The sequence below is a fragment of the Sciurus carolinensis genome, chromosome 15, assembly GCF_902686445.1.
Source record: "Sciurus carolinensis chromosome 15, mSciCar1.2, whole genome shotgun sequence".
Taxonomy (NCBI): domain Eukaryota; kingdom Metazoa; phylum Chordata; class Mammalia; order Rodentia; family Sciuridae; genus Sciurus; species Sciurus carolinensis.
This window is the reverse complement of record NC_062227.1, coordinates 42277176-42290937: the sequence shown is the minus strand read 5'-3', so window position 1 is coordinate 42290937 and position 13762 is coordinate 42277176. Positions and strand designations below refer to the sequence as shown.

Below are 13762 nucleotides of genomic sequence, written 5' to 3'. Positions count from 1 at the left end.
CAGTTTGTGTACTGAGCCACTCACCTCTTAGGCAAGGGCTAGTGTCTTCCAAGTCAGCCCCAAACCCCCAAAACCAAGACCGGATAAAGTGGCATCTAAGCATACTTTGAGATCAGACAGTTTCTGCATTTCATAATGTGGGGGGTGGAAGGGAAAAGCAGCATACCAATGTAGTAAAATCTGGAAACAACAGCATATATACAGACACAAAAAAAAGTTTGCATATTGCACAGAGCGCTTGAAGATCATAAATCTATGCATGAGAAAGATGTAGTGGAAATTTTGGGGGGGATTAGAGTTTATTTTTGTCATCTCTGTGAGACAGCTACTCATTCATCCAGATCACAGCTAAGAAAAAAGCTGGTCACAGAAATTAGCAGTTTCAGCTCAGCAGCGAAGTCGCCAGCCTGTGAAGGCAGAGAGAAATTGACTAATTAGCAATGCGCACTAAAACTTGACGGTTCTTTATAGAGAGAAGAGAAGAGAGAGGGAGAGAGAGGGAGAGGGAGGGAGGGGGGGCTCGCTTTTTCCCCTTCTTTCTTCCAAAGATGTTTGAAATCGCAGTCATTTACGCTCGACAATTTTTACAATAGCCTTGAGCCATAATTTTGCGAGTCTCTCCAGCATCCATCCCCCTGTATGGTCTCTCTCTACTGGCCAAGCACGACCGTTTCTCTCCCCAACCGTGGATTTCCTATTACTCTCGTTACGACTCACTGAGCCCCAGGCCCAAGGATAATGATGTGTTGTTTCTTGGTAGCATAATTTGTCACACGTACATTTTTTCTTCTTCTTCTCTTGCAGAAAGCTCAGCTCCCTCTCTCTCTCTCTCCCTCTCTCTCTCTCCTCTCTCTCTCCCTCTCTCTTTCTCTCTTTTCTCCCTCTCCTACATTTTCTTGCTGTTGCTAATTCATGGTGATCAAATGATGTACGACAAAATAAATTGTAAAGAGTGACTGCCTGGAGTTGGGAACCAGAAGGTGTTTTCCCCCTCCCAAGGAGAGAGCAAACCTTTAAAAAGGAAGGACAATTGATTTTTGGGGGGGAGCTTAAGTGAGCCTTGACTTTGCAGCTGGTTGACAGCAGGTAAGTTTCTGGCCTTGTGTCTGCCTTGTGTGTATTTTTGTTGTCTTTCGGGTTGTTGGAAGGGGGAGGGACGGGAGGGAGTCTTTCAGAGGGGTGGGGGGTAGGTGTGTGGCAAACGCTCATAAAGAATAAAACTCACATTGCAAGAATAAGCAGATGGGGGGGGACAAGAAGGAAGGGGACTAGGAAAAGATTGGGGGGGGGGCGAGACAACGAAGCGGGGAGAGCGAGAGAGAGGTATGACCGGGGCCACTTCCAGAGAGAGACTCTGAGATGTTTCCGGCAAGCCAGAGCTTTGGGGGCGGGGGTGGGGGTGCTGCCGGGGGAGGGAGCGCGAGGGAGGTTAGGGTCCACCTGGAACGGGATGGTAAAGTGAGTCGAGAGGAGCCCAGTCCGGTAGAAAGGGGAAGCCGGCGATCCAGGACTGGCGCCAGGCAGGGCAGAGTGAGCCGCAGTGGAAGGGGCAGGTCCGGCGGGATCCCTCTGAGCCGGGCGACGGCGGCGGCTGCTCTCCCCGGCGGGCGCGCGGGCGGGATGCGGGCAGAGGGTCCCTTTCCGCTCAGCCCTGGAAGGTGCAATTACAGGTTAAGGACCGGGCGTATCGATTTCGCCTTGCCTCCCCCACCCTACCCTCCTCCTCCTAGATGCCGGCAGCTCAGACTTTTTACAGAAGTAGTTCCAGGGTCGGGGAATGGGGGGTGCCCAGATGGGGGACCTCTGGGGGCTGCACCCAGGCATTTGGAAGGAAGCTGCGGCTGCCAGGAACCGTGCGGGGTGGGAAGCTGTCCCCGCACAGGACTGCATCCCCCCCACCCATTGGCCAGCCCCCACCCCTCCCCCAACACCTGCCTTCTAACTTGAACTTCTCACAGTTACTGGAGTTAAAGCGTCTGTGCCTGGTGCCCGGGAGGGAGAACCGTCCATAGGAGTCCCTCCCGGCCCCCAGGTTCTTGCTGTAAATTCACCTAGTAGCCCCACTTCCCCCCTCATCTTCCTCGGTGCCGCCCCGCGCTGGAAGGGGAGATAGATGTCTGAACTTCCGTGCTTTGAAGTGCCGGAGGCGTGGGGGGAGGGATGAGGGTGGGGGGTGGAAGGATTCTTCTACCAGGTTTAAAGGCGTCTCTGGAAAATTAGCAAAACTGAGTGGTGACGGGGAAGCCAACAGTTTGCGAAGCAGGGAAGCGGGCAGGGCCGGGGTGAGGGAAATGAGCTAGAATTGATAAGGACAGCTCCCGCCTCTGCCGAGTCCACTGAGCTGGTCCTCACCGCGCTCCGCTGCACTTTCCCGGGAGAAGAAAGGGCTTTATCTCCTCTCTCAGACTATTAGCCTAGGAGTTTCTCGGGGCAGCACGGATAATCGAGGGGGTTCCCAGCTTTTGAGGAGCTAAGAATCGCCCACCCGCACGCCTGTCTGCCCCCCTTTCCCACCCTAACCCCCAAACTGGGCCAACTACGAAAAGCAAAGCTTGGAGCACGAGTTGACCTGGAACCACCGCCGTCGGTCGCTTCAGCTCTCTCGAGGCACCCCAGACTCCCCAATCCCGGTCTTTCCCTTCATCTGGCCCGATGGACACGAGCCCACGAGGCATCTCGGCCTCAGCCTCCACTTTGCCGTCGCTGGTGCCATCGCTGTCGCTGCCAACAGCCGAGCCGGGGTGGTTTTAGGAAAGTGAGGGACGAAGTGTGTGGAAGGTAGCAAGGAGCAAAAAGAGCGCCCGGACCTCAGACAGGGCCCTTCGGGTGGCGCTCACGGATCCAGCGCCTTCAGACCTTCCTCTTAGGGTCGGGGTCCGGAGCGCGCCGGGAGGGAACCAAGCAGAGCCTTGATTGTTGTTCTTTGCCCTCCCCTCCCCTCCACACCCTTCCCCACCCCGACCACACCCCATCCCTCTACCACCCTGCTCCCCCTCCCATCCCCCACCCCTGTCTGCCAGGTTGGAGGAGGGTTTAAAGCCAGGTGTGCCGAGTCAGCTCGCCATGTCCAGATCCGGGGACAGGACCTCTACCTTCGACCCCAGCCACAGCGACAACCTGCTGCACGGCCTCAACCTGCTGTGGAGGAAGCAGCTATTTTGCGACGTGACCCTGACGGCCCAGGGCCAGCAGTTCCACTGCCACAAGGCCGTGCTGGCCTCCTGCTCGCAGTACTTCCGATCGCTCTTCTCCAGCCACCCCCCTCTCGGGGGAGGGGTCGGCGGTCAGGACGGCCTGGGGGCCCCCAAGGACCAGCAGCAGCAGCCGCAGCAGCAGCAGCCGCCACAACAGCAGCAACCGCCGCCACAGGAGGAGCCCGGGACTCCTTCCTCCTCCCCCGACGACAAGCTACTGACCAGCCCCCGGGCCATCAACAACCTGGTGTTGCAGGGCTGCTCGTCCATCGGGCTGCGTCTAGTGCTCGAGTACCTCTATACGGCCAACGTGACCCTCTCCCTGGACACGGTGGAGGAGGTGCTGTCGGTCAGCAAGATCTTGCACATCCCCCAGGTCACCAAGCTCTGCGTGCAGTTCCTCAACGACCAGATCTCGGTGCAGAACTATAAGCAGGTGTGTAAGATAGCCGCGCTGCACGGCCTGGAGGAGACCAAGAAGCTGGCCAACAAGTACCTGGTGGAAGATGTGCTGCTGCTTAACTTCGAGGAGATGCGCGCCCTGCTGGACTCGCTGCCGCCCCCCGTGGAGTCGGAGCTGGCGCTCTTCCAGATGTCCGTGCTGTGGCTGGAGCACGACCGCGAGACCCGCATGCAGTACGCGCCCGACCTCATGAAGCGCCTCCGCTTCGCACTCATCCCGGCCCCGGAGCTGGTGGAGCGGGTCCAGTCAGTGGATTTCATGCGCACCGACCCCGTCTGCCAGAAGCTGCTGCTGGACGCCATGAACTACCACCTGATGCCCTTCAGGCAGCACTGCAGGCAGAGCCTGGCCAGCAGGTAGGAGACAACAAAGACGAGGGCGGGGTGCGGGGGGAGCCCGAGAGGCCGGAGGGAGGGGAGGGGGCAGGGAGGAGGGGGGAGAAGGGTGGGCTGGGCAGGAGGCTCCGACAAGCTGAAAACAAACGCAAACAATTCAGAAGGTGTAGAGAAAGTTGATTTTAGAGTCTCTGGAAGGTCAGTAGGCAACTGGCCTAACAGCATCCTTGAGCGTTCAGAAGCCCAGATTCTCTATATCCCCACAGCAGGAAATGTGAGAATTGTGGACTCGCACAGAAATTGACAGGCAGGTGGGGCCAAAGGCCCGGGTAGTTAAAAGTGCAGTTTTGGAAGCCTCTCCATCATAGCCTGTCTTCCAAATCTCAAGATGGGCTTGCTCAAGGAAAATGTTTCTGTGAGAAGTTCCCACTCCTCTTTCCTGTCTTGGGCCAGCAGAAGTGCCCAGGCATGCCAGCAGAGGATAGCTTTCATATTTCTATCAGGCACTCAAGTTGGCTTTTATGTGTTTTGGTGATTGAGATCTGCTCCCTTTGGAGTTAGAACTTCAAAATGCTTTGTGTGTTAGGGTCGCTACTGGAAATGTGGCCATACAAACTTTTCTATCTTGCAGAAAACCTTTCTTTTCTGCTTCTAAAGAAGAGCAGAGCAAAAGGAATCTTGCCTAGTAACTTCCATTTCAAAGAGGAATACAGTTGCAAATTGGGAATTGGGGAGTGGGAGGGAGTGGAATCTTGTAGCACCAGGTGGTCTGTGTGCCTGACCATGAGTCCCAGAGAAATTAGCTTGTTGTTGCTGCTCTTGTTGCTATTTAGAATGTGTCTATGTCTGTGTGGCAAATAGGATTTCATTTCAAAAAGGAGAGAGAAATGATGGCTTTTTAAAATACTGCTGAGATGAAAAGGCTGTAGGAATTGACAATCGTGTTTTATTGGCTCCAATTTTAAAACCCTTTTTAATGAGCCCTAGCAAAGGGTTTCTTTCTCTTTTTAGAAAAGAGAAACAGTATCCTCTCAGTTTCTCATGATAAAACATCATGATTCCAGATGCCAGGCTACTCCAGCCTAAACCACCAAGTGTTACATTAGGAAAGTACATGGTCTGAAAATCTGTCATGGCACGTTCCCACACAGAATGCTGTGTAAGGGATAGGGTCCACTTTGTGCAGCCTTATGGAATCTTTTGGGATTTGTTATTAGGTTTCTGCCAGGCCTAGCTAACTAAAGTTTTAAGAAATGGGGGATATTCTCCACAGTTGTTTAGGCAGCACTAGTGTTAAGTTGAGGTTAACAGGAGCAGGATTTCTGGTGAGATATCTTGAACTTGTATGAAATCCTGTAAGTTCATTTTTCTAATATCTGTTGGAGATGAGTTAATGTCTTGTGATATCAAAGATGACAATAGGACAATAGCAGAGCAAGAATCCAAACCCTCTTTGGCTTGAACATTGAGCACAGGAGTCCAAGTGGGAATAAGACATGAACTGTGTTTTTATTTTTTAAGAATTTTCCATTTGTCTAAAGATCAAAATGGCAAGCTCAGTGTGATGGGCAAATGTTACCATACCAATGGGCATTGGTGATGAGCAGTCTGTAATTTTTATTTTTTTTTTTCACTTTTAAAAGACCTGTAAGTATACTTCATTTAGCACATATCATACAGAGTCAAAAGTGCACACTGCAGTTATAATCCTGAACATACTTTCTTATATTTTAAAGATGTATAATTATTATCAATTCAGAAACCCAGAAGAATAATAAAATTAAGATTTGACTTGTTCTAAGAGTGATCTGGGCAGATGAGCTTTACAAATATGATCCAATAAATAATTTCTGGAGCCCTCAATGCACTTGATCTGTAAGTATGTCCTAGAATTCAATGTTAGGAGAGTTGACTTTGAAAATGCAAAATTCATTTCCCATCTTCGTCTGGATTCAGCACACCAGCTGGGGCCTGCTGGCTCTGTCCTGGTGGATGGCTGAGATACCAGGCTGCCTGACTCCATGACGACACCTTCCAGCTTCACTGGGCCACATCATTTGAAGGATATGTAGTGGTGTCTGACCACTGAATGCTTACAAGTGTCATGGATGCTGCAAGAATCTGATACTTCTGCAGTAGAAAGAAAACTGTATTTTCCTTTAAAAGAGGAAGATACAGAAAAGAAAATAGTTCATGTGAACCTATTACTGATCTCAAAGTAATATAATTTAGATTTTGTTCCATTACTACTAACTGTAGCATCCTAATTTAAGGAACTAATCACACCGTTCTAGCTTTAAGTCACAGAAAAGATGCAAAAGTAAATATCCAGATCTTTAACTTTTAATTTGGAAAAAAACGTAACTCAGTAGTATTAAATGAGCCCATTTATGATAGCATCAGCATAAAACAAAAATGTTTTCTCAACCTTACATGTAGTTCAACAGGAGGATAAATGTATTGACCAATTGTTTTCAAGATTCCTTATGGTTTATTGAATAAAGTGGAATGGAAGGACATTGTATTTATTACTTTTTATCCACCTGTAGTTTTTAAAGTCTAAATAAGAAAGTGTTCCTCAAATGCAAAGAGGGAGATGGAAAATTAAAATTGAGCAGTCAGTTGGGATGAGAACAAAACAAGCAAATAGAATAGTTCCAAGAAAATTTCTTCTTTAGGAAGATATTTCTATAGAAAGTAGAGATATTAATACAGTAATAATAATTTAAACATGATTTTAAAGATTATTAAGTAATTTTGAATCTTTTCTTGTCTAGAAAAATAAAACAATCCAAGTATTAGGTTTTTTAATTAATACTCAAATAAATTTAATATTTTTATCCAGTTTTATTTTTCTGAGTAAGCTATTTGCACACAGATTCACATTATATTTTAATAAAGTACACATTAGGATAATAAATAAAACTAGACATTTGTTACCTTGTGTTTAAATATATAGTTTAAGTATATATATATGTATGTGTGTGTATATATTTATATATGTGTGTGTGTGTATGTATGTGATTTAAGATGACATGACAAAGGATATAAAGTTTCAGTTAGATGGAGAAATAAGTTTTAGTGGTCTATTGCACAGCATTATGACCATAGTCAATAATAATTTATATTTCACCATTGCTAAAAGATTAGATTTTAAACATTTTCACAAAAATTATGATAGGTAGGCGAAGTGATTGATAGGTGAATTAACATGATTTAACCTTTCTATAACGTATACTTGTATCAAAACCTCACATTGTACATATATAATTTTATCTGTCAATATTTTTGAATATGTTAAAAAGATGACAGGAGGTGAGTAGATAAAAATCAGAATTTTTCAAGTCATTTCTTGAAAATATTCTTTTTATTTTAAGAAATGTGAAACTTTCCCATGATTTAAAGAAAATACATAAATTAAGTTCTTGAAAAAGTTTCTGGAAAAGTCAATGTTCAAGTCCTCTAAAATGTGAAAAATTAATAAAATGACTTGATATATAATGCCTAGTACATTAAAGAGTAAATATCTGAAGACTTGTAGTCTAAATTATGCTCTTAGAATATAGACTTATAGTCATAAATCTATACCTTATAATACAGAAGACTTATTGTCTAAGTTAATGTAAGTAACTTCAAAAGGTTTTTATTTATATTTTTAAATTTTAATGCATAATTTAGTAATTATTCCAAATAAACCCAATTTCACTAGGATGTTAACTTTTTTTTACATTTTCTTTGCAGCTCACACAATGTAACCATTAAATAAATGCTTATTAAAAGTGGAATGAATTAATATTATGAAATAAGAAAAACTAACATTGTACTTCCTCAATGCATTACTCAATTGGTGTTACTACTGCACATATCAAAAGTCCTTTGGACCTTCCCCAGGAAGACTCCTGTAAAGAAAAACATTATGAAAATAATTATTCTTTAAACATTTAACCACCAGTTATTAAGTCCCGTATACAATCCCATACTGAAATATAGTTTCAAGAAATTGTATTTTAATAGATAGGAGGCTAGCATACAAATATTTAACTTTCTATAAGATGTACTATATTTAAAGATTTCACATAAATTAATGTTGAAATCAATTTAAATATCAGTAGTTAAAATGTCTTGCAATGATTAAAAAGCCGTTAGATTTCCTAATACACAAGTTTGATTCCTGACTTTAGTGCTTAGAAAGTGTCTTCTTAAATGTAGGATAATATTTTTTATTGGCTCTCTTCCTAAGAACTGAATAACAACCTTAACAATGCAAACTGATCTTGTACCCATGCATTTTCTAAATTGTTACTTCCCTTTATATCAATTTGATACCCTCAGATTAGAAGTTGTTAGGTGGCTAGATTTTGTATCAGAAGTTACTCAACCATTCAGAATTCAATTTGTTTATTATCTGAAACAAGACCATTGATTACAAAATCATATCACAGGTATGGGAGCCAAACAGTTATATTCTACAATCTAAAGGCAATTAGAGTAACTACTAATGCAATTTATTGGCTTAAAGGACTTACAGTCAAAAGTGATTTTAAAATTTTATTTCAAGCTTATACTTTTTCCCATTTCTCTGAACATGTCAAGGTCACTCATTTACTTAGTTAATTTATAAGTATCCAAATTTATTTAACTTAAAAACAGTAAGAAAATGTGTTGCTTTGTTTACAGTAGCTACTGTGAGCCAGGTGATATTCTAAGTACTTAGAAACATTAATTTTTAAAATTCTCTTAACAACCCTCAAAGAGTGGGCGTTGTCGTCAGCCTCGTTTTAGGTGAAAAAAAACTGATGCACAGAGAAGTTAAGCTTTGTGCCGATGACTGCACAGACAATTCCTGGCAGTGTGGTGCTTGATTCTGTGTTCTTATAGACAGTGTGCTACTGATTACTTGACTCTCTCTATACTAGGCTATTATATGGTGATGAACCTTAAAGTTCTATGTAGACGTATGCTTTCCTTTTGGAAGAAAAGTCGTAAGGGTTAAATATTAATGTATTTGACTTTAAAAGAATTTAGGAGGTGTTGTTCCAGAGGTCAGTAATATTTTTTTCTATAAAAAGCCAAAAAATAATTACTTCTGGCTTTGTGATCATAAGGTCTCTGTGACTCCATTGTAGTACAAAAATAGCCATGTCAATGAATGATGATAAAACTCCATTTGTAGGCAGGGATTTTATATAATTTTCATGTCATGAAATATTATTCTTCCTCTGATTATTTTCAACCATTGAAAAAATTCTTAGTTTTTGAACTGTGCAAAAATAGGAAGGGGGCTGGATTTTCTCAGTGAGTCATGATTTACCAACTCCTATTCTAGGCCTTTGAGATGTATCGGTGAACCAAACAGACAAAAAAATTGACCTTACTTTAGTGGAAAGAACCCCCATTATTCCTTTTCCTTTCATTTGAAAAAATTTCAGGTCTACATAATTCTACCAGGCCCCGTCAGAATTTTAGGTTTCTGGAATAAGACTTAAAATTTTTAGTAGTGATCCCAGAAAGTTAAGTAGTGTTTAGTTAAAACAATGAATGAGTTGCTTGTTTTTTCAAACATTACGTAGATCCAGAATGTCCTCACAGAGAATGGTCATTATTCACAAGAGGTTTGAATAATGTTTTTATGGTATTTTAAGGATTTCCAGTGGGAAATCAGAGTCAGCAGGTATGTTTAACACACTCCTTTCTGAGATTGACAGGCAACATATCCAGCTTTCTAATCTATGCATATAAATGAACACATGAAAAATTACTTTTCTCCATACCATCTTGTACCTTCAACTGCTGTGATCAAAGGACACCTGTTGTCAGGATGCCTGACACTTAAGTAAATCAACTGGACTATGTCTGTAGACCCTCCCTTTTTTCTCAAAGTGAATAAACTTGAAGGAATGCTCTTCCCTTTTCATTTGTCTTGTGTTTCTATCTCCCCACTAGATGGTGACTTCTCTAAATATTTGTAACCAAAGCATGTAACTCAGCACCTGACCTTGATCCAAAACTGCAAGTTCAATATGAATTGCTATTGGTCTTTAAATAATTGAGATAGACCCCAAGGATTTGGCTTAACTAGTGTGAATTAAAGAAACTAATGTGAAAAAAATTGGGGGTTATTTTGAAGATAGTTACACACACACACACACACACACACACACACTGCCAGTAATGATAACAGCTATCCCTAACTGAACAACTACCAGAAGCTTGACAGATCACTTACATTGTTCATATTCCTTACAGAATTCTGTAAGCTTTTTTAAAGATTAGAAAACTGAGGCTCAGAGACAATAAGTCATTTGCCCAATCATCAGAATAGCGTCAAGATGGATTCCTCATTGTCTAGAGAATGCTCTCTTCTTGTGAATGTATCTTGTAGACCATGGTTTCTACAAGGAGCAACTCTGATCTACACCTTCTGTATATTTGTTTTACCATACCACAGAAGTGATCAAAAGTTCCTATCTTCTAACTTTTCCAGCTGCTCAACAATGAAGAAGAGTGAGAACATGCTGGAAGCATGAAACTCTGTCCTACTGGTCTACCACACTTAGTTGTTAATTCTAAGATCAAGGGACTGAATAGTGAGAGGCTGCTGAGATTTTCCTCTATGATATTGACTGATGAAAAATAGAATAAGTCAATAAGTAAATGTAAGAACTTTGAGTTTAACTGTGAAAAACAGTTATGAAAATACAACAAAACCTTAAAGCTTAAATTTGGATGAAAACTTATTTTCCCTGGATAACTGTGCATTAGAGTACCAGAAGGTATCAGCTTTGCTTCTGTGGAAATAGAGCATTACTCATGCTAGTGATATTTTCAGATGATAAATACAACAGGTATGAATCAGAATCATAAAAATACTTGCAAATTTAATAACATAAAGTAAGATTACTCTCATTGGAAATATATTGTTTGTATTTCGTTTCAAGAAAATCCTTTTTATCATTATTATTATGCCATAAATGTTTATGCCTCTGTCATTCATCTAGAATTTCAGAAAATGCATACATTTTCTATGTCCTTTCTATTATCTTCCAAGATACATCACAATGAATTACTAGTGATTTTTTTAAGAAAACAAGAAAAAGAAAAAAAATGACATTTTGATATAGGCAAGAGGGTAAGTTAACCAGAGGAAGAACTATCAGGTATAATGTAGATCACACAGTGAGTATAGTCATTTTGCCATAAATATTGGAGGGGTTTTCCTGTTCACAAATAATATTAATGGAAACAGGGTTAGAACTATTTGCAACTTTAGAAGTATAGCAGAAAGGTACTACAGAAAGCCTACAGTAGTAGGGAAATGAAACGAAAAAAAAAAAATCCTAGGAAAGTGAAAAAAGAAGAAAAACAAGCAACAAGAAAAATACAAAGAAATATTGGAGCATTAAAGAAATGACTAAGAGTTGAAATCGCTGAAAAAGAAAGAAAGGAGAATTAAATTAGCAGCCCAGGTGGGCAGGACATCATAGAGATTGGAGCTTAGGAGTTCAATATCTGTTGGACAGATAAATACAAATCAAGAAACATCTGAATCACTATACACTCTATCTTCTTTTTTTTTTTTAGGTAAATTTGCATTTATATTATTATGCAACATTAGCACAATTCTATAAAACAAATAACAAATATGTATGCCAATGGACGGTTATATCCCCAAAATATTAAGAAGTGATATTCTGATGGTATTTTGGATGATTTTTCTTTTTTCTTTTTCTGTCAAATTTTACAGTACACACTCTATCTTATAATTCAGAGTTGTTAACATAATTCCATTTTTTAAAAAAACTTCAGATCTCAAAAGAAAAGAAATAATGTTTCCCCAAGGAAAAAAGGTAAATCATAATAACTTATCGCTTATAATTCAATAATTATAGATGTGTAATTAGAGTAAATAAGATGTTTTTTCCTTTTTTTAAAATGAAGCTTTGTTCTTGCGCTAGGTAATGCAGTAGTTTCAGAAATGTCAGAGTTCAAAGGATACAGCCTGTTATGTCAATAATAGAAGACGAAAATATAACTGTGGTCTGCACAAAATTGTCTCAGCTGCCAGTGTAATTTGAGCTGGCAGTGGATCTGAGAAGCAAGAAGACATTCACAACCTCTGACAACTTTTCTAAACCCATGCCTGTGACACGTCACACCTGTGGTGGGAACCTGGGGTGATTCATTGCAATTTGCCCCTAACAAAAAGGTGTGCTGCAGAATATCCCCCAAATTTGTATTGAATATATGCAATTCACCAAGCTCTGTGCTGGGTTCTGAGACACAGAGTTGAACAACAGAGACATGTTCCTGGCTTCATGCAGTTTATAGTCAAAAAGGAAAGAGTAAATAATTATACCAGTTAATCATGGTGGCAGCAATACATACTGTAGCCTAAAAAAGGACTCTAGGCAGAGATGCCACATAGCAGAGGGCTGTATTCTTGTCTGAGTGGCCAAAGAAGACTTCCTCTGCAGAAAATGTGGAAGATGTATCTTGGAAATGAGATGTCTAGGGTCTGGGGGTAGGGGGAGACAGGATACATAATTGGGGCACCCAAAGCTGTGAAATGAACATGTGCAAAAGTCCCCAGGCAGAAAAGAGCTTGGTATCTTCCAGGAACTGAAAACAGGGGTGTGTGCCATCAATGTTGGAGAAGGGGCTGTCCAAATCATAGGGGAAGCTGTAGACCCAGCTAAGCATTAACAACCATGTCAACTAATACTATGATGGAAAAATCAGCATGCCTTTTTTAGTTGAACTGAGAAAAGAAGCAATATAATTATGGAAGAACTGCTGCCTTTGAGATCATAAACCTAAATGAGTGTCCTAGCTCCTGCACTTTGACTGGGTCCTACATCAGTAAAATGGGCTAATAATTATAGTACTACTTCTCAGGGTTTGGGTAAAGATCAGTTGACATAATGAAAAAAAAAAAAAAAAACTAAATGCTAGAATGCTATTTAAAAATTGATTTATTAGTAATTTTAAAAGATGCATTAAGCAAAATATACCTGAATACACTGCCTATTAAGAAAACTCAAGGGCATATTTGCAGTTTCACTGACAGCACAGAAATAGAGATTTTTTTAAAACTAGAAGAATGAAATTAAAGGGACTCAAAGGTGAAACCAAGGGCATCAGCCAGAAGTAGGAAAATTAGAATTTCTGATGGCTTTCAGCAACTTATATTTAATCCTTCAAAGGGGAATGATGGCTTTTTTAGGTATAAAAGTCTTTCATTTCTTCCTTTCATAGAAAATAGTCACTCTTCTTTTTAATCTCATGTGCTCCAGTGCAGAGGCTTCCTTTGCTGCTGCTTCCAGTGTTTCCCACATACAAATGTCTGGCTTCTTTGCTCCCAGAGCTCCTGTGAGCGGGCTGGTAAATTGCACCTGCGCAGGGACTCTGAACTTCTCAGAGCTCAGCTGGGCCACCGTATGGAGACTGGCTCACTGGAGGCTGCAGAGAAGTGAACTGAAGAATTACAGTCGGTTTCACTTCCCTGCCTTATGTGCCTTCAGGTGCCTCTGAAGACAGGCGAGGCCAGTGAAATGGAGAGGAGGAGGAAGAGAGAAAGCATCAATATCCAAGAAGAAAGAGTCCTTGAAAATATAGAGGCATTGTTGAAAAATGTGGATAGATGGATTTGTGTGTATGTGTGTGTCCGCAAACCTCATATTGTTGGTTACTAACTTCCAATTTTCTATACAGTAACTTCTGAGACATTTTTTTAAATCAGATAGAGGTCTGTTTTGTACATGGGGGTGAGG

The 13762-nt window shown here is 41.6% G+C and overlaps 1 protein-coding gene and 1 long non-coding RNA gene across 3 annotated transcripts in view; one reads left to right on the top strand and one right to left on the bottom strand.

Moving 5' to 3' along the window:
• The first annotated feature begins 845 nt into the window (after positions 1–845).
• Klhl14 (kelch like family member 14) overlaps positions 846–13762 on the top strand; it is a 95836-nt gene continuing 82919 nt past the window's right edge. Inside the window, exons 1-2 of one of the 2 annotated variants that reach the window (XM_047526961.1) lie at positions 846–1086; positions 3021–4013. In XM_047526961.1, coding sequence (XP_047382917.1) covers positions 3064–4013 — 950 coding nt within the window. In that variant the 5' untranslated portion in view covers positions 846–1086; positions 3021–3063. Of the gene's footprint in view, positions 1087–2189; positions 4014–13762 lie in introns of those variants that run through there. The other variant, XM_047526960.1, reaches the window with a different exon arrangement.
• On the bottom strand, positions 2993–4221 carry LOC124965817 (uncharacterized). Its single transcript, XR_007105235.1, has 3 exons — positions 3691–4221; positions 3439–3620; positions 2993–3138 (listed from the first exon to the last, which is right to left on the bottom strand). It is a non-coding gene; the product is annotated as an uncharacterized LOC124965817 (long non-coding RNA).